Source organism: Dasypus novemcinctus, chromosome 16, assembly GCF_030445035.2.
Source record: "Dasypus novemcinctus isolate mDasNov1 chromosome 16, mDasNov1.1.hap2, whole genome shotgun sequence".
NCBI classification, from domain to species: Eukaryota; Metazoa; Chordata; class Mammalia; order Cingulata; family Dasypodidae; genus Dasypus; species Dasypus novemcinctus.
Window position 1 is genome coordinate 73,155,135 of NC_080688.1, and position 24,292 is coordinate 73,179,426.

Here is a 24,292-nt window from a genome sequence, read left to right on the forward strand (position 1 = left end):
ACTTAGAGACAAATTCCTTGGAAAACAAAATTTATCAAAACTGACACAGAAAATCCAAATAGCTCTATATCTACCAAATAAATCAAATTCATAGCTAAAAACCTTCTGACCAAAAACAATACAAAACAAAAAAACTGGTGAGGTTCTATTAGACACTTAAAGAAGAAAATAACACCACCAAACTTGTACAAACTTTCAGAAAATTGAACAGGAAGGAAGCTTTCTAAGCATATATTATATGACTAGCTTAATACTGATATCAACACCTAGTAGAGAAGTTACAATTTAAGAAGACTGTAGGATAATATTCTTAATAAGGATAGACACAAAAATGTCCTTAGCAAACTACTAGCAAATTGAATGCATCAAAATATGAAAAATATACGCATCAAGAACAGAGCAGTTAATCCAAGGAATGCAAGGGTGGTTTAACTTTCAAAACTATTTATGTCATTTACCATATTAACAGAATTAAGAAGGATACATACTAATCATTCCAATAGGTGTAGAAATAGTATTTTGCAAAATTTATCACACATTCATGATTTTTAAAAAATTAAGCAATCTAGAAAGAGAGAAGGGAACTTCTTCAATCTGATAAAGGAAGCCCTTTAAAAAACCTGTTAACATCACTTAATGGTAAAACACTTAATGCTATCTCTCTAAGATCAAGAACAAACCAATATCATCTACTCTCACTATCTCTAGTCCACATTCTACTGGAATTCCTAGACAGGGCAGTAAGGCAAGAAAAATAAATAAAATATCAAAGTTTAGGAAGGAATAATTAAAACCGTTTCAATTTGCACATGACATAATTGTTTACATAGAAAACCTTAAGGAATCTAAACAAACACTAGAACTAATAAAGGGGCAGCAGACTTGGCCCAGTGGTTAGGGCGTCCGTCTACCACATGGGAGGTCCGAGGTTCAAACCCCGGGCCTCCTTGACCCGTGTGGAGCTGGCCCATGCACAGTGCTGATGCGTGCAAGGAGTGTCCTACCACACAGGGTGTCCCCCGCGTAGGGGAGCCCGATGTGCAACTCCCTTAAGAAGAGCCTCCCAGCGCAAAAGAAAGTGCAGCCTGCCCAGGAATGGTGCTGCACACATAGAGAGCTGACACAACAAGATGACGCAATGAAAAGAAACACAGATTTCCGTGCTGCTGACGACAACAAAAGCGGACAAAGTAGACACAGCAAATAGACACAGAAAACAGACAACCGGGGGCGGGGGGAATAAATAAATAAATAAATAAATCTTTAAAAAAAAAGAATAAAGGAGTTCATGAAGTTGACACTACAAGGTCAATATACAAAAATTAACTGAATTACTACAAGGTCAATATACAAAAATTAACTGCATTACTATATACTAATAACAAATAATTGGAAAATGAAATTTTAAAAATTTCATTTACATTAGTGTCAACAGCAAATAACTAGAAATAAATCTATGAAAGAAGGGCCACTGTGCTGAAACATATAAAACTGTGCTTTGCAAAATTAAGCTCTAAATGGTATAGAATAGAAAAAATAATTCCTTCACTGGATTTCTACACAGCCATGAGTATTAATAAACTTCAGCTATATGGAATAACATGAATACATATTTTAAACTTCTTTGGAAAGAACCTAGCATGTCTCTACTTGTCCTCTTGCATTTCTACATGCCCAGAGTAGCCCATCAATCTGAGGAGGAGGAGGAATCACCTGGAAAAGACTGACCGCAAAGGCCCAGCCTAGATCAGCTGATCCCCAGGTGACCCACAGATAGGTGAACTAAATAAATCCTTAGTGTCCTATGCAATTGAGATTTTGTGGTTGGTATTGCCCACCAATAGTAAACCAATAGGGTAATTACAATACAGTTGTCTTTTTATCCTCATTTGTCCATACAACACCCCTACCTTTTAAAAAGGATAAAGATGCAGCCTCAACCAAACAAGACAAATTCCACTGAGTAGTAATTTCCCCTATCAGACATTGCATAAAAGAGAGTCCTGGATATGGTAAAGTGGTAACATTTTTGTTGCCCCCTTAACCCACCTTTCATCATGTGAATGCTGCTTGGAAACTAAATCAGGCAAAAGTTTTAATCCAAAGCTTCTGTAACTAAGGAGGCTTCTAGAAGAAAAAAACAGCTTCTGTGTTGCATTCAAATTCTCATTTGGCTTATAAAACTTTTGTTTGAGAAATATAAATATTGAACTTGTATGAAAATGTTCTATGTATGTAAACATTTATAGAAATACAATTGAATTATAAAGTTAACTGTTCAAACTATTTTGTTTCCCTTTCTCTCCTCTAAAAAAGCCCTTTAAAAGCAAAGTGGGGGTGGGGGGATAGGGGGAATCACCTATAATTCATTGATTCTAATATGCTGTGGACGTCAAGAAGCCTATCTTATGATAAACTAAGAAACAAACAATGCTTCCAATTAACTGTCACCACAAAAAAGACACATCCCAATTTTAAAGATGTTAGAATAGGGGAAAATTACATCTTAAAACACATGACAGGGGAGCCAATGTGGCTCAGTGGTTGAGTGCAGCTTCCCACATACAAGGTCCAGGGTTCAATCCCAGCCCCGGTAAATCAAAAAAGGAAAAAAAAACTGTAAGTGGCTTTAGAGAATCTGAGTCAGAATTTACTAAAGGGAAGAGGATTTGGCTCAACTGATAGAGCATCTGCCTACCATATGGGAGGTGCAGGGTTCAAACCCAGGGCCTCCTGACCCATGTGGTGAGATGGCGCATGTGCAGTGCTAACACACTCAAGGAATGCCGTGCTACACAGGGGTGTCCCCTGCATAGGGGATCCCCATTTGTAAGGAGCACACCCTGCAAGGAGAGCCACCTCGCATGAAAAATAGTGCAGCTCGCCCAGGATTGGCGCCGCACAAAGAGCTGATATAGCAAGATGATGCAACAAAAAAGAGACACAGATTCCTGGTGCTGCTGACAAGAATGCAACCGGACACAGAAACACACACAGCAAATGGACAGAGAGAGCAGACACGGGGTGGCGGGGGAGGGGGTGCAGGAGTGAAGAGAAATAAATTTTAAAAATCTTTGAAAATAAAATTTACTAAAGAACAAAATCATGATAACTGATAACAAGCCATTAGTAGTCCTTAAAAGGGTAAGAGAGAAAAAAGACAAAAAGCTGGAAAGGCCCTAAACCCCTTTCTTGGCCAAATCATTACTTTCAGAATCAGTGAAAAATGAAGATTTAACAGAAATTTTTAATCAAAAACTGAAGAGTCATAAACTAGGAAGGCAAAGTAAACACAGCAGAATTTCTGATTTTGGTTTATAAATGTCTTTTATCCTTGTGAGGGGTGTGTGTGTGTGACATTAACAAAAGTAAATTGCAAGCAGCATGCCTTTCATTCAGGTAAGGTTTGTTGAATAAAGGTAAAATTCTTTATTTTTGCCTTATAATAAAAAAAGTTCTCTCTTAAACTAGAATATGTAAGTCTTAAATCAAGTATACGAGTGAACTGAGTTCAATTTATGAGTAGTTTTTAAAAAATACTTACAAATATGACCTACAAACTTAGAGGGCCACTTTAAGATGTAATCTTTCTCTCCCTAATTTACTATTACATTAATTTTATTGCATTTTAATTTGTTTGCATTCAGATTTAAATAACTCTTGGTTCATACTTAACTGAAGTATTAATAATCTGTGTTTATCTAAAACACATCTTAGATATTGTTCTGGATGAGAACTGTTGTAAATGGTGAAACCCATCCCTCTCCTTCTGAAAGGTCACCTGCTTTATGATGAAGCTGTACAGCCATAAAAATAGCTTGTTCCTGAAATGATACATATTTTAGAGTTTCCCGGTAACTCCCTTAAGGCTTTCTAAAAAGTGAGTCCTTTAGGTTAAGGTTCTCAGCATTTCCCCAATTCAGTGGATTTCATATTTTGATTGATAAGAGGAAGCAATAAAGCAATTATATAAAGTTTGGGTTAAGAGTTTTAAAACTCCAGGACCTTTTTTTTCTTTTAAAGTGCAAATTCAAAGAAAAATGTGAACATCCCAAAATCTCCTCATAGTTGCCAGATTCAAATTAAATGAGATGACATTTGGAGTGGCTTTCTACCCACCTCTGCACAAGCCTCTGCCAGTGGTTCCAGTTGGCCTATGCAACTGCCCAGGCTCCCTGCCATTGCACTTTTTAAAGTTAGAGGTCAAGGCCAAACCCAGCTAACAGCACCCCTAATGCTGTCAATATGTGGACACCTTTGAGAAAATTATGTGACCTGAGATATGAAATGGCACCATTATTGTTATGGCTCTAGTCACAGGGAGGTATAGGGATCTTGTGAAGCAATCCCCTATTACTCAAAATCCAAAAGAGCAGGAATGACCAACTTGCACATTCAATACTGCCCCATAAAATTAGAAACCTTATTGCTAAAGTTCTTAAATGGCTCACCCAGGATTCTAACACAGGAACCATTTTGATGAAATTAGAAATATTTAATAAAAGCAGTGCTCATTGTTCAAGAAAGGCATATAGAACAAAACATAAAAATTGCAAACAAAGGAAAAAAAGCACCTGACTATATATGTAAAGACTGAAACATTTAATGGCACCTTCAAAACAGTGTTTCATATTCCTTCTTATGGAATGTTGAATCAATTTTCAAGTCTTGTAAACCTTTATTAAATAGTGAACAATGAAGTTTTAAAATTTCCAAAAGGGTTTCAGAATCATTCTATCTGCTAATACTAATTTTAGCCAAAATACTTTAAATATAATCAAGGAATGATTCTTTTAATTAGACATTGGAAGATGGTTAATTAGACATTGGAAGATGGTTTCCACAAGTGATGGGACTGAAAATTGAACTTCACTGCTAATTTCAACATCTCTGCAACTTTTGTTACTTAGGACTTTTCTCTCTTGAATTTTTAACACAACTTGACCACCTCCTGTTTTTCCTCCTGTGATCTTGTTTACTACTTGACTTCCCAGGTTCCTCTTCTGCCAATCCTTAGCATCTATTGGTACTCTTTAGGATACACCTATTTCCATTTTCTTCACCTAAAAGACTCAATTTCCTATTTCCAGTCCTAAGCTCTAAAACATTTCTGCCTGTGTATCTACTAGACATCGCCCTCTGAAATGCCACAAAATGTATTTTAGATACATAGCTCAATGTAACAAAAACTAAAATTACATCCATCTTCCCCTCCAAACCTGCTGTTTCTCCTAGACACCAATTTCTCCACCCAATTGTAAAAGTGAGAAATTTGTGTTATTGTGGACTACTCTCTGTACTATTCTGTCCCCTGTAACTAAGGATGAAATGTTCTTTTTCACATGACAATAGGCAATGCATGTTATGGTTTCTACTTGCTCTTCTAACTTCATCGCTTAACCCCACTCCCTAAAAAATCTCTTATACTTAACTCTCATTCTTTGAACACATCATGTGCTTTCCCTTTCTCTCTACAAATTCTTTTTTTACCTTGCCTAACTACAAATTCCTACTTAATCACTCAGACTCATCTCAAGTATCAGTTTTGCCTTGACTGAGCCTTGTAAGATACGCAGGAATTTTTCAGATGGACCGTTAGGTCAGAGGAAGACATTAGATATCAAAGTATATTCTGGTTAACTGTTAGTATGGTATAGCACACAGGAGAAATAGGGGCTGGAGGACCTTGTATAACACATGAAGATAATTAGCAGCTTCTTTCTATAGAGGAGCATAGGAAGTGTAGTTGAAGAGGAAAAATTTAGTGGTTTTAAACAGTTAAGTAAAATAAAATGGCTACCTGCTTTGGGCATTGCCAGGAGGAACCTCTTTCTGAGAAAGGATTTTCCAAGAGAAGAAAACAATTGACCTTCAGGGGCTTTCAGAGAAAACAGAGCAATGAAATGCACCCCATGGAACTGCAGATAAGCAACATCTGGTGATAAATCAGTTTTGGCCCAGTAAAAGAGAGCTTACCAGAAGGACCTATCATACTAATCAATGTATATCTGCTCCCCACTTTCTAAGACCCCCTTATGTGAAATGGAAACAATGCCAGGCAATCAGAACACTTCCTTCCTTGCTTCCACGTTTACCCTATATAAGCTTACCTTTTCCACTCCCTCAGCAGAGCTCCTTACCACTTTCGGTTTGGAACTGATTCACAAATTATTTGTTGTCCAAATGAACTTTAACATTTTAAAACTGTCTCAGTTTATCTTTGACAAGTTACGTATCATAAGATTCTAATACTGTCCCTGTGTACAATTCCAATAACATACGTAAATTCTAAAGTTATATTATGGGTAAAATGTAGCTCTTCATTATCCAATTGATACTTTTACAGGGGCCATGAAGTTTAAAAGTGATCTCAGACTGTAAAATCTCCATTCTGTCCACTTATCCCTACATTACTAGGTATACTGAAAAACAAAAAGCAAACAAAAAAACTATTTATCTATACATAAAATAACTTGAATTTAAAATGTGATTAAAATGACACCAAAATTCTTCCTTAAGCATTATCAATTAATGATAAAGCTTAAGTCCAAAATAAAATATTTAAAGTTTTAAAACTCATTTATCCAGCAAACATACATGTAAATTATAAAGCATATATACAGTTGGAAAACTGTAAAATGCAGAATGGCACTTCTAACAATGAGATGTTAAGTGTTAAATGAACACTGAATTCATCCAAAGGCAGTTCTTTAGTAGTTCCTCCTTTAGTAGTTCAGTGAATGGGTTTCTTATTCTAGGTTAGGTATCTGAAAAGAAAAACTGAGATGAAAAATGATCAATTCTGAAAATGAATTTACACAAAAACCAGCCTATGCAACAGAACTATATAAATATCAATACAGGCAACATGTAAATTTCTTTCATTCTTTAAAGCTTAAAAAAGAAAGGATTTAAAATAATTTACTCAACTCCAATGCTTTATACTTATTACAGTATTAAAGATTTATTTTAGACATTAGATGAACATGGGAAGATGTTAATTGTTTTGGGCAAAAAAAATAAGGAGAACCCCCCGCCCCCAACATCAAGTGTATTCATGGCAGCCATAAAATGCTGACCCCCTTTCAATCAGAAACAGAGTGGGCATCACCATCCTAAAATCCTCAAGACTGAGGAATGAACAAACGTAAGGGGGGAATGCAACTATGGACTAAAGTAGACTTATAATTATAGCAATGGAAGGACTTGTAACACTGATATCGGCAGTGGTCACCAGAGGTTCTGAGGAGAGGGAGAGAGAACAGACGTTAACATGGGGCATTTTTGGGACAATGAAATTGTTCTGAATGACACTGCAATGATACAGGCCATTATACCTTTTGTCAAAACCTATAAAAATGTGCAAAGGCTAAACTATAATGTAAACTATAAAGTAAATTTAGACCATAGTTAGCAGCAATGCTTCAGTATGAGTTCATCAATTTTAACAAATATACCACTAAGAAAGATGTTGTTAATGGGGGAAAGTGGAGGAAGTGGAGGGTATATGGGAATCCCCCTATATTTTTGATGCATCATTTATGTAATCTAAAGTGTCTTTAAAAATAAAATAAAAAAATTAGAGAGGGAAGCAGCCATGACTCAAGCAATTAGCTTCCCTTTACCATATAGAGAACCCAGGGACCTCCTGGTTAAAAAAAAAAAGAAAAAAGAAAGAAAAAAGACATTCCAGACCTGTGCAAAGCAGCGCAAGGCCCTGGTGCAGCCTGGAGAGGTGCACCAAAAAGATGATGCAACCAGATAGAAAATAAATAAATAAGAGAAGCGGATGTGGCTCAAGCAGTTAGGCGCCTGCCTACCACATGGGAGATCTCGGGTTTGGTTCCTGGTGCCTCCTGGAGAAGACAAGCAAGACAGCTAGCTGATGTGACAGGCTGGCACAGTGAGCTGAGGCAACATGATGACACATTGAGCTGATGCAAGATGACACAACAAGGAAACACAATGAGACACAATGACCAGGGAGCGGAGGTGGCTCAAGTGACTTGAGTGTCTCCATCCCACATGGGAGGTTCCAGGTTTAGATCCTCCTGCATCCTAAAAAAAAACACGAGCAGACACAAAGCACACACAATGGAAAGACAGAGCGGACAGTGAGTGCAAACAATGGAGGCGGAGAGGGGATAAATCTCTTTAAAAATTTTTTTAAATGCTGAGATCAAATAAACATTAATAGCATACCTGTAAATGCTGAAAAATAGTATGTATCCTCAAATCTTGAGCCAAGGATGGCAGATGCGTTTTAACTCATGTCAGCTCAAGATCATTAAGTGACTGTATCCACTTAATGATCTGAAGTTGACAGGTGAGTTAAAGATTGTCGAGATTGGAGGGCGATTTGGAAATTGACCACAAAGATGACCAAAATGGATAGTAGAGGGCTGCCACAGGCAAGAGTTTGGGAGCCAGAGTGTGCTACTCTTGCCCTCAGTCTTATACTGACAAAGAACTTAGTACTGAAATACATATTTTTATTATGAACAAGGTATTTCATTGCTGATTCACATTAGAAGGGCACTCTGTTGTGAACTACAACAAATAAAATATTTCAATCAAGGGAAAATATATATTTTTTTGCTCTGACAAAAAAGTCTATATTCCTAGGTTTCTATGTATTATCTTATGGATGGCTTTGGTTAAAATAAGCAGGATTACATTTTTCAAATGCTGTTATTTGTCTGGAAAATTCAGTGTGCTCTCTATACACATATATATAAATCTTTTAGGAGAAAACATAAGGATTTCAGCTTGATATTTTAAATAATGTCAATTATACATGTTTATTTATAATATTAAAACTTCCTGTAAGTGAAACATGTTAGTTATCTATAAACATTAATTTTTCACTATTTACAATTATAAATAAATATGGAATGCTTGACTATGGCAACCAATTGAGTTACAGAAAATCAACAATATAAATCTGATGTCCAATCCTTTATCAATATGAAATTACTCACTGGGTTTTCAAATTGTCAAGTATAAATAGGATGAGGTCAGCAATACTTAAGATGAGGCACTTTAATGACCGCCAAAGAGGTTAAGTGTACAAAAGTGTAAAACGAAACTCTTGATACTAATCTTATCTTTGATTTCAGGTTCATCAATCTCAGATTAATCTGAGATGGTACTGCTTGCCCTTTTGCCTCCACTTGAACCACAGCAACACAACTAGGAAATACATAAGGTAAGCATCACTATAAACCAGTTAATGTGTTCATACAAATACAAATGAACTAAACATTACCTAATGACACATGCGTTTCAGAAAGTGACTATTTCCACACTAAAACATCTGCATAATTTTCTCATAAAATATGTAAAAATACATTGGTCTCCCAAAGGCATCTATATTTCATATTCTTAGACAAAAATGCCCTCAAATGGTGTTATACCATTGTTAAATGAATCACAATTTGTATCTTATGAACTCTTTTCAAACAATGAATTTTAAAAGTACTTACTAGAATTTAAAAATTAAATTTACCAATGCTTCTAAGTATACAGCTTAAGATAAAAAAAATAGTAATTAAGACCAGATGTTTTGGGTTGCCAGTCTTTTATGAAAGACCTTGTGAACATATGTTTAGCTAACTCAATTTCAACTTTAAATTATGTTATCTAATATAGCTACACTGGATATTTTGGTGGTTAAGATAATATACACGTGGTGGTTAAGATAATGCATACTTGGTGGTTAAGATAATACAAACTTGATTAAAGATAATAATTCCTATAATTTCATGAATTCATAGTACTATATTTTTCCCAATTGTCTGATTTCAAAATAGCTCTACTGGTAAAGAAAATGGCTGACTGAAATTTTTAAAGCTTATCCAGAAATTAAAATCTTTCTATGAGAATTTTTATTCCATTAACAAAGAGTTTTGGGTGAGTGTTGTACAATCTCTCATTAAACCTATTTCTTTCTGGTAGTAAACTGAATAGTCTTAATATCCTAGATACCCAAATGTCCTTTAATAAAAATGAGTCAGTACTTACTAGAACATGGTTAGTTGTTCTAAGTCCATTTATGTCATTCACTTGCATTTCAAATAAAGTTTAAACTTAAGTTTACAATATTACATTTTTTAAAAAATTACATTTTTTGAGAACTGACAACTCTGTATGTCTGCACATATGCACACATGCCACCTTAATTCCCTAAGACAATTCTGTCCTTCTAGAGAGAGAAAATGGCTTTCAGTCAAGATGATATCAATCTCAAGTCTCATGTAAAATTAGAATTTTCAATCTTTCAATAAATGAGAAGAGAATATACTTACTTGAGACGACAAAAAATAAGCTTGGCAAAAGTAGTGACTTTTATTTACAATTGCATGGATCAAGATTACAATAGAAACACTAGTAAAACCATCTGAACAAAAGCAATGATTTATTGGTAATGGCAATAAACGAAACATTGACAGTCTCTGGCGAGAATCAAGCAATTTATCCAGGAGCTGTAGATCTGATTGCAATATGGCCTTCCAGTGTCTTTTGTACCTTAGTGGCTTTCTCCTTTTTTGCCAACTACCTGGAAAAAAAAATAACTTTTTATGTACAATTTATTGATGTAGAAATATGGTCTAATTTTTAAAATACATATTAGTATTACCGTATTAGGTAATCATTTTTTTAACTTGACGTTAATTTTTATTCCTCTTTTTAGCATGCAGTGTATTTTCATTGTTGAAGCAAACTGTGATCCTCCCTCCCCATTCTCCGCATCAAGGAATTAAAAATAAAACACATGCAGGCTATTTTTGGTTTCCCACACTGTTTTAGGAAAAAGTAATGCAATTTTTCAAAACAAAGTTGACAATTTAGAAAAGTTAATTTAAAAATGCTGCTATATGAGTGAAACATATTTGGCAAATTATTTTTAGGCAATTAGAAATCAAATGTCTATCACAAAATAATCTGGAATAAGAGAGTATGCTAAATTCATGTCTTCATGTCAACATGACAGGTTTCTAGACTTTCTCCTCAACATGTAGACATGCAATAAAACAGATTAAGAGTAATTTTGCCAGGTTTCTTAAAAAAAGAATCCTGGTTGCCACAAATTTAGCAACATGTATTTATGTAAAACATAAAGAATAAACCTTGTTTCTGTCGTTAATTCTAGAAAACTTCTCTGTTGGCAGGTTCTAAAAAATTTCCTGGTTGCTAAAAACATGGCAGTATAAAACTTTGAAGAATAAACCTCATTTCTAACAACAATTGCAGAAAACAGATTCTCTGTGGGAGGGTTCTAAACCTAATGTTCTAATTGAGTAATTTACTTTAAACCATTTATCAGGTAATATATTCTCATTATAGAAATGTCTCTAAAAAAACTACTTACGAGATACTACTAAATGCATATTTGTACACAAAAAGATTCTACGTACATTTGTAAATGGAATTTTCATATTTTAAATGGATGTTATTCCAAGAGGCAGCATATGTATTAAGCAAAATGTATAAAGGTCTTTAGTACATGTCTGATCTAAAGGAGAACACAGCTGGGGCAATGTCATACAATAAGAGAATTCCTTTTCCAATGAATTTCCAAGCACACAATGCTAGACATGCCTTTTTCTCCACTTCAAGGAAAACCACATTTGTCACTTTAACACAATTTCTCTCTGGTTCAAGAAACCATGTAAGAAAGCCCAATGAGCCAGAAGGATGCTGAAGAGAATCTCATGAAAGGGGAATGTGGATAAAACTACAAAATACAGGTTTTAGGCAGCACTAGAAAAAAGAGGTAGCACTTTTTGTATCAGAAGTGATTTTAAGCAAATAAACACTAAAAGCATTATTGATCATTTATATTATTTGGGAACACACCAAACATGGGAAACATGGAAATATTAGAGTAAGCAAAAGAAAACAAAAACATCTAATACTAAAAATTATAATTTTAGCAGATCTGATACATAAGATACAAATCTGCATACTGTTTCACAGGTTGATAAATCTCAACTTGCCAACGTGTATTCTCTGTAAAAAAGAAGAAATTCAGCATTCCAATATGGATTTTTTGACCCCAGATGCAAATCTCTTTCATTCATCAAGTCTTTATATTATACCTCAGACAAACAAAAACCTAAGTACATCAAAATTAGGCATCACAGATATTTATTCAGCAAAGAGTTCATTTTTCTTTTATGGCAATATTTTAATTCAGCCTAATATTCAGTCCATAAGTCCTTCAACCGGCCTTGAGTTCAATTGTTAGGCAAAAGCAGAAGACAGACCAGACCCACAGCCAATTATCAATAAGATCTTTGGGCTAAACTTACAATGAGAAAAGAAAACCTGAACCCCGAAGTACAGCCTAATCAGTATATTATACTAGTACTAGTAAAAAAGAACTTGAAGAAATTTTCATATTTGATTTTCAAAATGATTCTATAAATTCTGAAAAAAATTTAAATTTCAGAACTAAAACATTATCCAATAACTTACTAAATCTGAAAACCATTCACAACAATGTTTTATTGCAATATTACTTCTTAAAATGTTGTACAAAATTAAATGAGACAGTAGCAAAAAAAAAAAGCCAGGTGAGCAACACAGTATGGTCATGAAATTAAAGCACCTAGTTGCAAGCCCAAAACAAAAATGAAAAAACAGCACTTGAGAAACATGGCTACGATGAGATTTGAAGAAAGAGATGGTTGAGGAAATATAGGTAAAAGGAAGGCTGATCCAGACGATAGAAGCTGAAGAAATCTTGCACAAACAATGTTGAGAATATGGGAAAGGTGAGAGGGAAACAGGTGCTAGATGGGAAGAGAAGCAAGGAGGGGAGTAGAGTGAGATAAGGTCAGTCTTTTTATTACTTCATTTTTTAAAATCTTCTGTTTTTAGTTCATTTGAGTTGGATTAAAAAAGCTGAAAAATAAACAGACAAAAACGTTACAAAAATAGCTGATATGGTGAAGGGCCAGTTTAGAAAATTCTATTTTTATTACAGTGATGAAAATCTGCTCTGTTTTTCACATGCACCTCATTCCTTATGATGCAGAAGACCCTATATTTTGCTCATTTTTATTGATTTATATTAATACTTTCATATCAAAATAAAGCAATCATGTAAACAGCATGTTTAGCAAAGAAAACATCTACTTTCAATTAAGATGGCAAACTTTTCATGCTGCAATACCAAGAATCCACACACAAATAACCTAAGTGTAAATTTTCATCTGTACAAAGTGTCTATAAGGAGAAGCAAGAGAGAAGTGGAAGGATGTTCTAGTCTATCAAATCGTAAAAGTACAACCATATCTAGCATGCAAGGAGATCTAAGATTTCTATCCACATTGAAGACTCATCAGCATTACCTTACCTTCTTCATCTTAAGTAACATAAGAAGAAGATTAATGACAATCTGAAAGCTAAAATTATCTAAAAACAACTCATACAACACAAAAATGTAAAATGAAAATGCTAAACATTTACTTTACTTATTAAATCATTTTATATACCTCTCTTCACAATATAAGAAGGTATCAAAACTTTCCTCCCTATACTGATAAAATACATGCCTAAGTAGTTATGAAATTTTATATTCTAATTAATGTATATAATTTCCTTTTAAATTCAGAATGACTGAACAAGTACAAGAAAAGGTACACTATGCTCAACTTGTCCTTAAATTAGTCCTACACCTTGCGATTTTCATGCTCAAGTTCCTATTTTTCCATTCTACTTAGAGTACCCATCACTATCTTTCTTCTATCCAACTTCTACTTTCAGACTTAGTTCAAAGGATCCTCTTCTTCCATAAAGTATTCTCATAATTTCCCAGCCATTATTGGAAAGAAGGAAAGATCACTGGGCTGGGAAATTGTGAGAATACTTTGTAGAGGAAGAGCACCCGGAACTAAGCCTTGATTAATTTTAATTAGCTTTCCCTATGCTTGTGCATTATCCTTCAAGAATGTAAGCTCACTCTAGACAGAGAGCATGATTAGCAGACCTTGCATCTAACACAGTACAACATATCTGCTATTTCCTTCACTAGAAATTAAACTCATTTATAATTGTAATAGGTAAACATCTATTCAAGGATCAAACTGGCCAAATTTCAGTTAATCTGTTTGTTTTACTGCATTTTTGCTACATTAAAGTTGTTGACTAAGCATAATATAGAAATAATGAAATCTCAGCTTACTTAAAGGGATAACCCTGTAAGGACAATACATGATGACAAGCAGAACAAATCTCGTTCAAAAACCCCAAAATGGAAATGTAATGTAATATTAATATACGTAAGAAAATCATTCAACCAATTCAAATTTATCAAACATTAAAAGCAAGGGAATGCCCAGAACATTAAGAAGGTGGTCTGTTTATAATATCAAAATTATTCTTCCAATGGTTCTCAAAGTATGGTTCAGGGACTCCTGTGGGGTCCCTGAAAGCTTTGCAGAAAGTCCATAGGTCAAAATAATTATCTTAATAATGCTGAATCATTACTTGCCTTTTAAACTTTCATTCTCTAATAAGCATGCAGTAGAATGTTCCAGAGGCTACATGAGGTGTGATTTTATAACCAGAATGCAGAAGCAGATATAAGGAGAGAATTCTACTAGCTAGACATGAAAGGAATTTATAAAATTGTTAAACCAATGTCTCTCTTCTTACTAAATTGGTTGTTTTGAAAAATATGGTTATTTTAAATAAAAAAATGTTATTATGTTAACACGCCAAGATTTTTATTGTAATTTGTAAATAAATTTTTTGAATTCTCAGGTTTAATTTCTAATATGGTAATTATTAGATAAATATAGTCCACACAAGCAAAAGCTCAATAAAATTTAATAGTGCAAAAATGGTCCTTAGACCAAAGGAATTTGAGAACTGCTAGTCTAGTAATTTAAGTAAAATAATTAAGTACTAGTTACATGAACATATTGCTAACATAAAATAAACATAATCACTTTCAACAAGAAAAGTCTAACACTTATGTTATCCAAGACAGCCAAAGAAAAGCAGCTTGGCAGTTAGAAAAGAGAAAGGCTACGGTAGAAGAGGTAGAAGAGGGGCATTAAAAGCAAAGATATACCGAATACCACTGATTGTACACTTTGGATGTATTGTATATTTTATTAACATGTAGCAATAAAATTGATTTGTTAAAAAATTTTTTTAAAAAAGCAAAGATATAAGACAGATTCTTAAATGGGTAATTATTAATACAAATTAGAAAACTATATCCATACGACAGGCTAATGAGAGAGTGGACGAAAGCTAAAATGGTGCTTACTTACAGGGAAAAAAAGGAGATAAAATATCAGGAAAGGCTGTGGTGAAGAGCAGGGAACTACAGCAAAATTAATGTTCTGGTCAGATAACAGAACTTCTAGTCATAAAACTGATAAAAGACCTAAGCTAAAAACAAACTGCAAGGCAAAGTTAAAGCCAAGTTCAATGACACTGAATGCAAATGAGCAAAGTAACAAAGAAGGCAGCCAAAAAGTCTTTCTTGTTCACACATTTTCCTACTAGTACCTATTTTTTATCACAACAATGTAGATGTTTAATTTCTGCTTCTTTTGACCTATCATAAAACATGTCAAAAATCTAGCTTGACAGATTTAAGGACATAATTATTCCTGCAGCTCCCAAAAGTTAACTATGCTGTAAGACAGGAAGATAATAGTTGACAAATATCCAGTTAAAATATCTATACTCAAGGTTTTCAAGAATGGCAAAAATAGCATACAATTTTATAAGAACTTTTATTATTATGGAATTTTATGAATTTTTCTGTAATCAAACTAAATCAGAGCTATAAACACCATCAACAAAGAACAAAGTTTTAAGATTTAGAGCTCCAATCCCCAATTTAGAGGTCTAAATCATTAAGTTGGGTGTTCTTCCTCCAGGCACTGGCAGCCCTAGGGAAGTTCTTCCTCTTTTATAATCACTTCAAGTTCTATATGGCCTGACTAGATCCCCTGTGCTGCCACACATTTAAACTGTATCGAACAACTGGTGTTCTACACTGATAAGCTTTCGCTGGCTTCTTTAAGATCTGTGGTTATAGATTTAAGAGTACCCTAGGGAACCATTACCAGTTAGAAACAGTTCCATGAATGTAAAAAAGAGATCAGTCCTCATATCTAAAGACCCCATGTATTCTAGAAATTCTTTACAAAACCTCAGGATTTTGCCCTTTAAAAAAAAAATTCACACATACACATTTCTGAAAACCTGCCTCTTCACCATCTATGTGTAGAGGAAGGAGAAATTTGCTGAAATGTGCTCCTTCAGTAAAAAGAAATGGTGATTTGGAAAATTAGTATCTCAATGTTTAGTAAAACTGAGCACATTCTTTTTTTATTAACATTACTGAAGTTATTTTAAATATGTTTTCATCAAAACAAAGATAAAATCTTAATATCTGCAAAGTCCTTAAAATCTCACTACCTTTCACTACCTTTTAACTTGCTCCAATTTTTCCAAGATTCCTCACCACTTTCTACAACCAACCTATTATGTCTTCTTATTTGGATGCCATTCATCAATAGACACTATTATGAGTAAGACATCATTTTTATTAAAGATGTCTACTTTTAGATGGATATCTAAAACTGTTATATGAGTAGGAGAACTTGCTGTTCTACTTTAACCTTACAAATTTTGATGACATAAGACTTTGGGTCTTCATGGTTGCTATATATATATTTAAAATTATTCCTTTCAAATTATATTTTTACTTCTTCTAAATACCATTTAAACAAACTTACTCGTTTGAAGTCATTCATGTTTGTTGCCTGAACTGGAGTACCAATAAAAGTAAAATACGAAATTCTTGTTGTTTCTTCTTCACCTTGATTGGACTGAACAAATATCTACCAAAAAAAAAAAAAAAGACAATTTACATTTACAATCCTTATTTTTTCATTGAACATGCTTTAAGTTCAATAAGGAATATTTAATAAAAATACTCTCAGTTCTTTGTAAGGTATAATCTGATTATCAAAGACATTTTGACCAATACTCCTACAGGATTATTAATTCCACAGTTTAGCATAGCGATTCTCACCTTCCCCAGATATACCAGGGAAAGACACTCACATATACAAGTTCACAATAATTCAGTGTGATGGTATGGAGGAGTTGTAATTAAATTCTTTTAAAGAAAATGTTGAAAGAATATGAGATGCATAATAATCCCAGAATAGATGCTGTTAAAAATGTTATTAAAATTAGAGTTTTTCCACTGTGGGAAAGCTCTGGAGTTAAATTCTGATATTAATTCAATTTCCTAGAATATTAAAAGAAAAATAGTATTGTAAATAGGCACACAACTCTTAACTATACTGTGCCCACCCTATTACTTTAAGCTTTACTTTTCACTTTCTATTAAAATTTCCCCTCTGTATATTAGGAGATGGAAGCTTTACTAATAGATCCTTTTCAGGGGATTTTTTGGATCTGTTCCATTTGTAAAAATACAGCCCTCCAAATGCTGTCTACTTAAGAATACTGCCTCCCTTGATTTGGATAAGGGACTTCTTCAATTCCGAGATGGTATTCAATGGCAGATTTTCATTGTGTTTTTAAGCAACCATAAATTCATCTCAAACCAAGTTTATCATCAATTAAAAGTTCTAAATTTGTAAAAAGTGGACTTTTAAGCCAGGCCTCCCCTTATTTGTATAAATATTGAATTTAAACACAACAGTTTATATTTAGTTTAAAAAATTTTTCCACTTTGATTAGGATCTCTAATCAAAACTGCCATTTTGAATCCTACTCTTCTCGTACCATGACTTCTCATTTTAAACCTAAAAAAAAAAAAAAAAAAAAAGCGACAGGCACATCTTCTGTCTTGATTCAATTCACTGGTTAAAACTTTGATTAAAATAAGACATGGTATATAAAAACTTGAGTCTATCATGAGGTAACTATATTCAGTGATTCTCAATGAGGGAACAGAATATATCACGGTCTCTGGGTAAAAAGGCTTTTTTCCAATAAACAAATGCCCTTCCCCTCATCACTAAGTAAAATAAAACATATTTTTAACTGGGGATATATTACAAATACGAAATGAATAAAGCCAGAAAAATAGCTCATACCCAGGACTCTAATTTAACTAATCATTTCTTATATTACATTTAGATAGGACATTTAAAATACTAAAACTCAATTTGCTTATAGTTCTCCATCTTTTCACTAAGTGTATTCTGTGAAATGCCACTGAAAACCTCCTTGAAAATGAAAACATGCTAACGCAATCTTCTAATTTATGAAAATAAAATTATTCTATCAAAACAAATCACATTAGTTTGGCATGACTTGTTCTTAGTGATTCTGTGCTGGTTCCTACTTCTTTTTCTAGGTATTCTTATATTCTGTTGTAACTCTTCTGTCCCCTCTTCTGAAAGACTGGGTGGTGGTGGTAGGTTTTCATATTAATTTCTCAAAAGCAATTAATAACTGCTAAGAAGCAGCTGACTTTTATGGGCTGACATTTCTATAACAACATTAGAATTTATCATTACATCAAAAGAATATTATTTCAGTCCTATTCAGTATTATATAAAATGTAAAGTTACCATTTAAAAAAGTCCTTTTTACAGAGCTCGAGACCACTAAACTATGAAGAACTCTAGAACACTAAATGAGATTTCACAAAATGTATCATCACCAAGTATAAAGGATAAATCACAAATATCTTCAGTTTAACTGACAAATTCAAAAATTTTGAAAAATCAACCTGTCTTTCCTCTTTGGGGTACACAGATAAATTGAAGAGAAGAAAATTTATTTAATCCATTATATATATTTACTCATTTCAAACTGAGTGCACAAGTAACTATTTTAAAGGATAATTTAGAATCATGGAGGATACTAAAAATAGCATTGTCACCCACAAACCCATTAAATATATCTCAATGAAATATTAATATTACTTACAGTTACACTGTTAACATTCTGAAACTTAACATAACGAAGCGGAACAATGCCATCTTCTTTAATATCATCCTCTGTTAGTTCCAGAGCTTGAGTTGGTTCACTTCTTTCTGCCTCTTCAAAATCCATAGATCGGGGCAGGTTGATAAAAATTTTTACATATTTAGGACCCTGACCTATAAAATGGTAAAATAAAATGAAATGCTAAAATTCCACAAACATACAATGCTTTCTTCTCTTTTATCATTATGCTTGCACTATACGTTCACAGAGACACAAATAAAATGTATATAACCAAAAATAAAAACCTTCCTAGGCCTCCACATTCAGGATTTTTAAGAAAATCTGAGTGTTCTGATAACCGTTCATATTTTTTTTTTTTAACAGACATTTACTAGTACCTTTTAGACCTAGTTAGCACCATACTATACACTACCAATAGTAATTAAAACACACACACAGGCAGCGGATTTGACCCAGTGGTTAGGGCGTCCGTCTACCACATGGGAGGTCCATGGTTCAAACCCCAGGCCTCCTTGACCCGTGTGGAGCTGGCCCACGCGCAGTGTTCAAACCCCGCAAGGAGTGTCCTGCCACGCAGGGGTGTCCCCCGCGTAGGGGAGCCCCACGTGCAAGGAGTGTGCCCCATAAGGAGAGCCGCCCAGCGTGAAAGAAAGTGCAGCCTGCCTAGGAATGGTGCCGCACACACGGAGAGCTGACACAAGATGACGCAGCAAGAAGAAACAGATTCCTGTGCCGCTGATGACAACAGAAACAAAGATGATGCAGCAAACAGACACAGAGAACAGACAACTGGGGTGGGGGGGGCGGGGAGAGAGAAATTTTTTTAAAAAATCAATACTTAACCACACACAGGTTTCCTTTTTTAAAAAAACACACACATGCACACAAACATGCAGAGCCTATGTCCTCAATTGCAAATGACATAATATAATAAATATACTACTACTGATGAGGAAGTATAAAGAAGGTGACAATAGATTCTGCCAGCATAAGGAGGTTAACAATAGTTTCCTAAGACATATAACATTTGAGCTAGGTTTTGCAGTTGCCAATAATTACTACATTTTGTTACTTAGGAGGAACGAATGATCAGTGAGAGTATTTAGTCAAAAGGGAATTAATTATACAAATAACCAACTTTCATTTCAAGGTGGGCTCAGTGGTAAAGCCACATTTATAGAATGTCTTAGCCCTTTAATGTCAGCTTATAAACTAAAACCTACAGTTTGTAACTGATAATGGTATATTGACATAATCACATTGCTTAATACTCATTTCTACAGTGTTTACTTTTAAAAACACTTTGTATTTTTAGAGTAAAATTACAATTTTCTTAATGAAAAATTATCAGTATATGAAAACATGAGGTTAATGCCATCTGCCAAACAGAACTCTGGCTGTTTCTCCCGAACAATTAAAAACAAAGGAAAAAACCACAAATGCCCCAAAAAACATAGCCACACCCTCCTGTCCCCTAAAACACTCTCTCAACAGAAAACAGAAAAAAAAATGTTGGTGGTGGGGGTAAGAATTCTTTATTTTACAAAAAGAAATTCTAAGCCTGTACACTTCATTTAGAACATCATAGCTTATGCAGATACACAGATGAAACCATTAATAGAGCCTAATTAGGAAGCTTTGTAGCCTCAGTTTTATCAATAATTGGAGAGTCCTCCAACTTCATTCTCCTTTTTAAAGGTATTTCTGGCTATTCAGGGTCCAATATCCTTTCAAATAAATTTAATAATTGGCTTTTCCATTTTTGTAAAATAGGTTGTTGGGATCTTTACTGGGATTTTTTGATTTTTTGGGTAGCACTGATATCTTAACAATTATTTAGTTTTCTAGTCCATGAATGCAGAATGTCCATTTATTTAAGCTTTCTCAGTTTCTTTTAGCAATATTTTGTACTTTCCTGAGTATAGCTCCTTTATGGCCTTGGTTAAGTTTATTCCTTAAATATTTTATTCTTTTAGTCATTATTATAAACTGAATTTTTTAAATTTCCTCCTCAGATTGCTCATCAGTATTAATCTTGTATCCCCCCACTTTACTAAACTCTATTAGTTCCAATATCTTTGTTGCGGTGTTTTAGGATTTTCTAGATATAGGATCATATCATCAGCAAACAGTTTTACTTCTTCCTTTCCTATTTGGGTGCCTTTTAATTTCTTTGTTTAGTCTAACTGCTCTGGCTAGAACTTCTAGTACAATACTGAATAAGAGTGGTGACAGTGGACATCCCTGTCTTGTTCCTGATCTCAGTGGGAAAACTTTCAGTCTTTCACTGTTACAATGCTAGCTGTAGGTTTTTCATATATGCACTACCATATTGAGAAAGCTGCCTTCTATTCCTATCTTTCGGAGGGTCAAGCCTACCCAGCTTGACCAGAACAGTCTATTCAACAAATGGTGCTGGGAGAACTGGATATACAAATCCAAAAAAGAGAGGATCCCTATCTTACACCTTATACAAAAATTAACTCAAAATGGATCAATGACCTAGATATAAAAGCTACAACCATATAACTTCCAGAAGAAAAATATAGGAAAGCATCTTCAAGATCTTATGATAGACATGAGTTTCTTAAACCTTACACCCAAAGTATGAGCAATGAAAGAAAAAGATAAATGGGACCTCCTCAAAATCAAAATTAAACACTTTTGTTCCTCAAAAGACTAGCTATTAGGGAAATGAACATCAAAACTACAATGAGGGGCGGCGGACTTGGCCCAGTGATTAGGGTGTCCGTCTACCACATGGGGGGCCCACGGTTCAAGCCCCGGGCCTCCTTGACCCGTGTGGGGCTGGCCCATGCGCAGTGCTGATGTGCATGGGGGGCAGGGGGAGCCCCGCGGAGGGAGTGTGCCCCATGGGGAGAGCTGCCCAGCGCGAAGGAGAGTGCAACCTGCCCAGGAATGGCGCCCCACACACATGGAGAGCTGACACAACAAGATGACGCAACATGGGGAGACACAGATTCCCATGCTGCTGACAACAACAGAGGCAGACAAAGAAGATGCAGCAAGTGGACACAGAGAACAGACAACCGGGGTGGGGGGAAGGGGAGAGGAATAAATAAATAAATAAATAAATATTTTTTAAAAACCCAAAAAACTATAATGAGATATCATTTCACAACTTACAAAATGACTATTATTAAAAAAAAAAAAAAGACAACTACAAGTGCCGTAAAGGATGTGGAAAAACAGGAACACTCCTTCACTGTTGGCAGAACACAGAATGCTGCAGCCTCTGTGAAGACAGTTCTTGAAGAAATTAATTCTAAAACTGCTGTATGATCCAGCAATCGTGTTACTGGGAATATATTCAGAAGAACTGAAAAAAAGGACACGAACTGACACTTGCACACTGCTGTTCATTACAGCATTAAATACAACTGCTAAAATATGGAACCAGCCCACCTGTCCATCAACTGATGAATGGATAAACAAAATGTGATATACACACACCAAATGGAATACTATTTAGCTGTAAGAAGAAATGAAATCAGGATGCATATGACAACATGGATGAACCTAGACGATACTATGTTGAATGACATAAGCCAGACACAAAAGGACAAATATTGTTTGTTTCACTAATTATGAACTAAATAAAATGGGTAATCTCAAGGAAGTAAACTCCATGGTATACTAGGAAATAGAAAGTGGGCTGAGAATGGGAAATGATACTTAATGTATGCAGTATTATTTACAAGGTTAACTGTAAAAGTGTGGAAATGAACAGAGTCGAGAATAACACATAATAATGTGTATAACTAACATTGCTGATTTATAAATATATTGCGGCTGAAAGGGGTAGTATGTGGAAGTAAATTGAAAGGTAACTAGAGATTAATCCAAGGTATGTATAACATAGTGATTTCGGTGGTGGATAAAGATCATAGTTAATAGTATAAATATAAGGGAAACGGACTTTGGCCCAGTGGTTAGGGCGTCCGTCTACCACATGGGAGGCCCGCGGTTCAAGCCCCAGGCCTCCTTGACCCGTGTGGAGCTGGCCCATGTGCAGTGCTGATGCGCGCAAGGAGTCCCGTGCCACACAGGGGTGTCCCCCGCGTAGGGGAGCCCCACGCGCAAGGAGTACACCCGTAAGGAGAGCCGCCCAGCGCGAAGGAGGGAGCAGCCTGCCGAGGAATGGTGCCGCCCACACTTGCCGACAACAGAAGCGGACAAAGAAACAAGACGCAGCAAAAAGACACAGAAAACAGACAACCGGGGGAGGGGAGGGGAATTAAATAAATAAAAATAAATCTTTAAAAAAAAAAAAAATTAGTATAAATATAAGAATGCTCTTTCCAAAGTGCTAGGAATAGGGTGATACATGGGAAAATTACAACTAACATAACTTATGGATAGGTAACAATAATAATGTAGTATTTTGCAGCAATGGCAAGAAGATATTTTTTCAATATTAAAGTACAACAATAGGTGTGTATAAGGGGGTAAGGAATTTTTCCATTTGGAGTAATGAAAATGTTCTAAAATTGACTGAGGTGATGACCGCACAAGTCTGTGATGAAATGAGAGCCACACTTTGAATGGACTGAACAGAGCATGGGACTTTTAATACAGGGAATCCAGTGGTGGATGATGGACTGTGGTGAACAAGAAGATTATGACAACATTTTCTCCTGAACAATAACAAATATATAATACTAGTACAGAGTGTTAATAATTGGATGGGTTTGAGGGGAAAATACACCAAATTTCAGGTATGGGGTATAATCAGTGGTAATCTTTTGACAATGATCTTATATAGTTTATAAAAATGTTTTACAACAATGCAAGGTGATGGTGGTGAGGAGATGTATGGGAGCCTTGTATAATGATATACATTTTCTTTTTTTTGGTAAATTCACAAATTTCACTACACATTTATTGGTTATGTTCACATATGAATGATACACTTCAATAAAATTTTATTTTAAAAAAAGAGGAAACCTAATCAAATTCTAAAGTAAAAAAAGCTTTAGAAATGGTATAAGTTCCCTTTCTTTCTTATTTTCAGTTCCCAGTAGGTTCACATTATTAGTGCATTCATTTATATCTTTGTCTTCTTCCAAAAACAATTTAAGATAGTATAATTTCACTTTCTCCCCCCAAAAAAATATCAACTTCTATTTAATAAAGTTTTAAATATGTTTTAAATATGTGTTAACAGGTCCATAAAGCAGGAAGTTAGGTTAAAAAAAGCTTACCATTATCTGGCCCTTGAAATTTCATGGAATAAAGTTTAACAGGTTGATTGAATGCCACAGTAATAAGTAGCTGTGGAGAAAATAATAGTTTCATT

General features: G+C 34.6%; 1 protein-coding gene across 1 annotated transcript in view; it reads right to left on the minus strand.

The window, feature by feature from the left end:
* Window positions 1-8,471: 8,471 nt before the first annotated feature.
* The window catches only part of TXNL1 (thioredoxin like 1), a 45,419-nt gene continuing 29,598 nt past the window's right edge, over window positions 8,472-24,292 (minus strand). Inside the window, exons 5-8 of the mRNA XM_004452299.5 lie at window positions 24,198-24,267; window positions 18,952-19,124; window positions 16,773-16,877; window positions 8,472-10,558 (exon numbers count right to left, since the gene is read on the minus strand). Coding sequence (XP_004452356.1) covers window positions 10,529-10,558; window positions 16,773-16,877; window positions 18,952-19,124; window positions 24,198-24,267 — 378 coding nt within the window. The 3' untranslated portion in view covers window positions 8,472-10,528. The remainder of the gene's footprint in view (window positions 10,559-16,772; window positions 16,878-18,951; window positions 19,125-24,197; window positions 24,268-24,292) is intronic.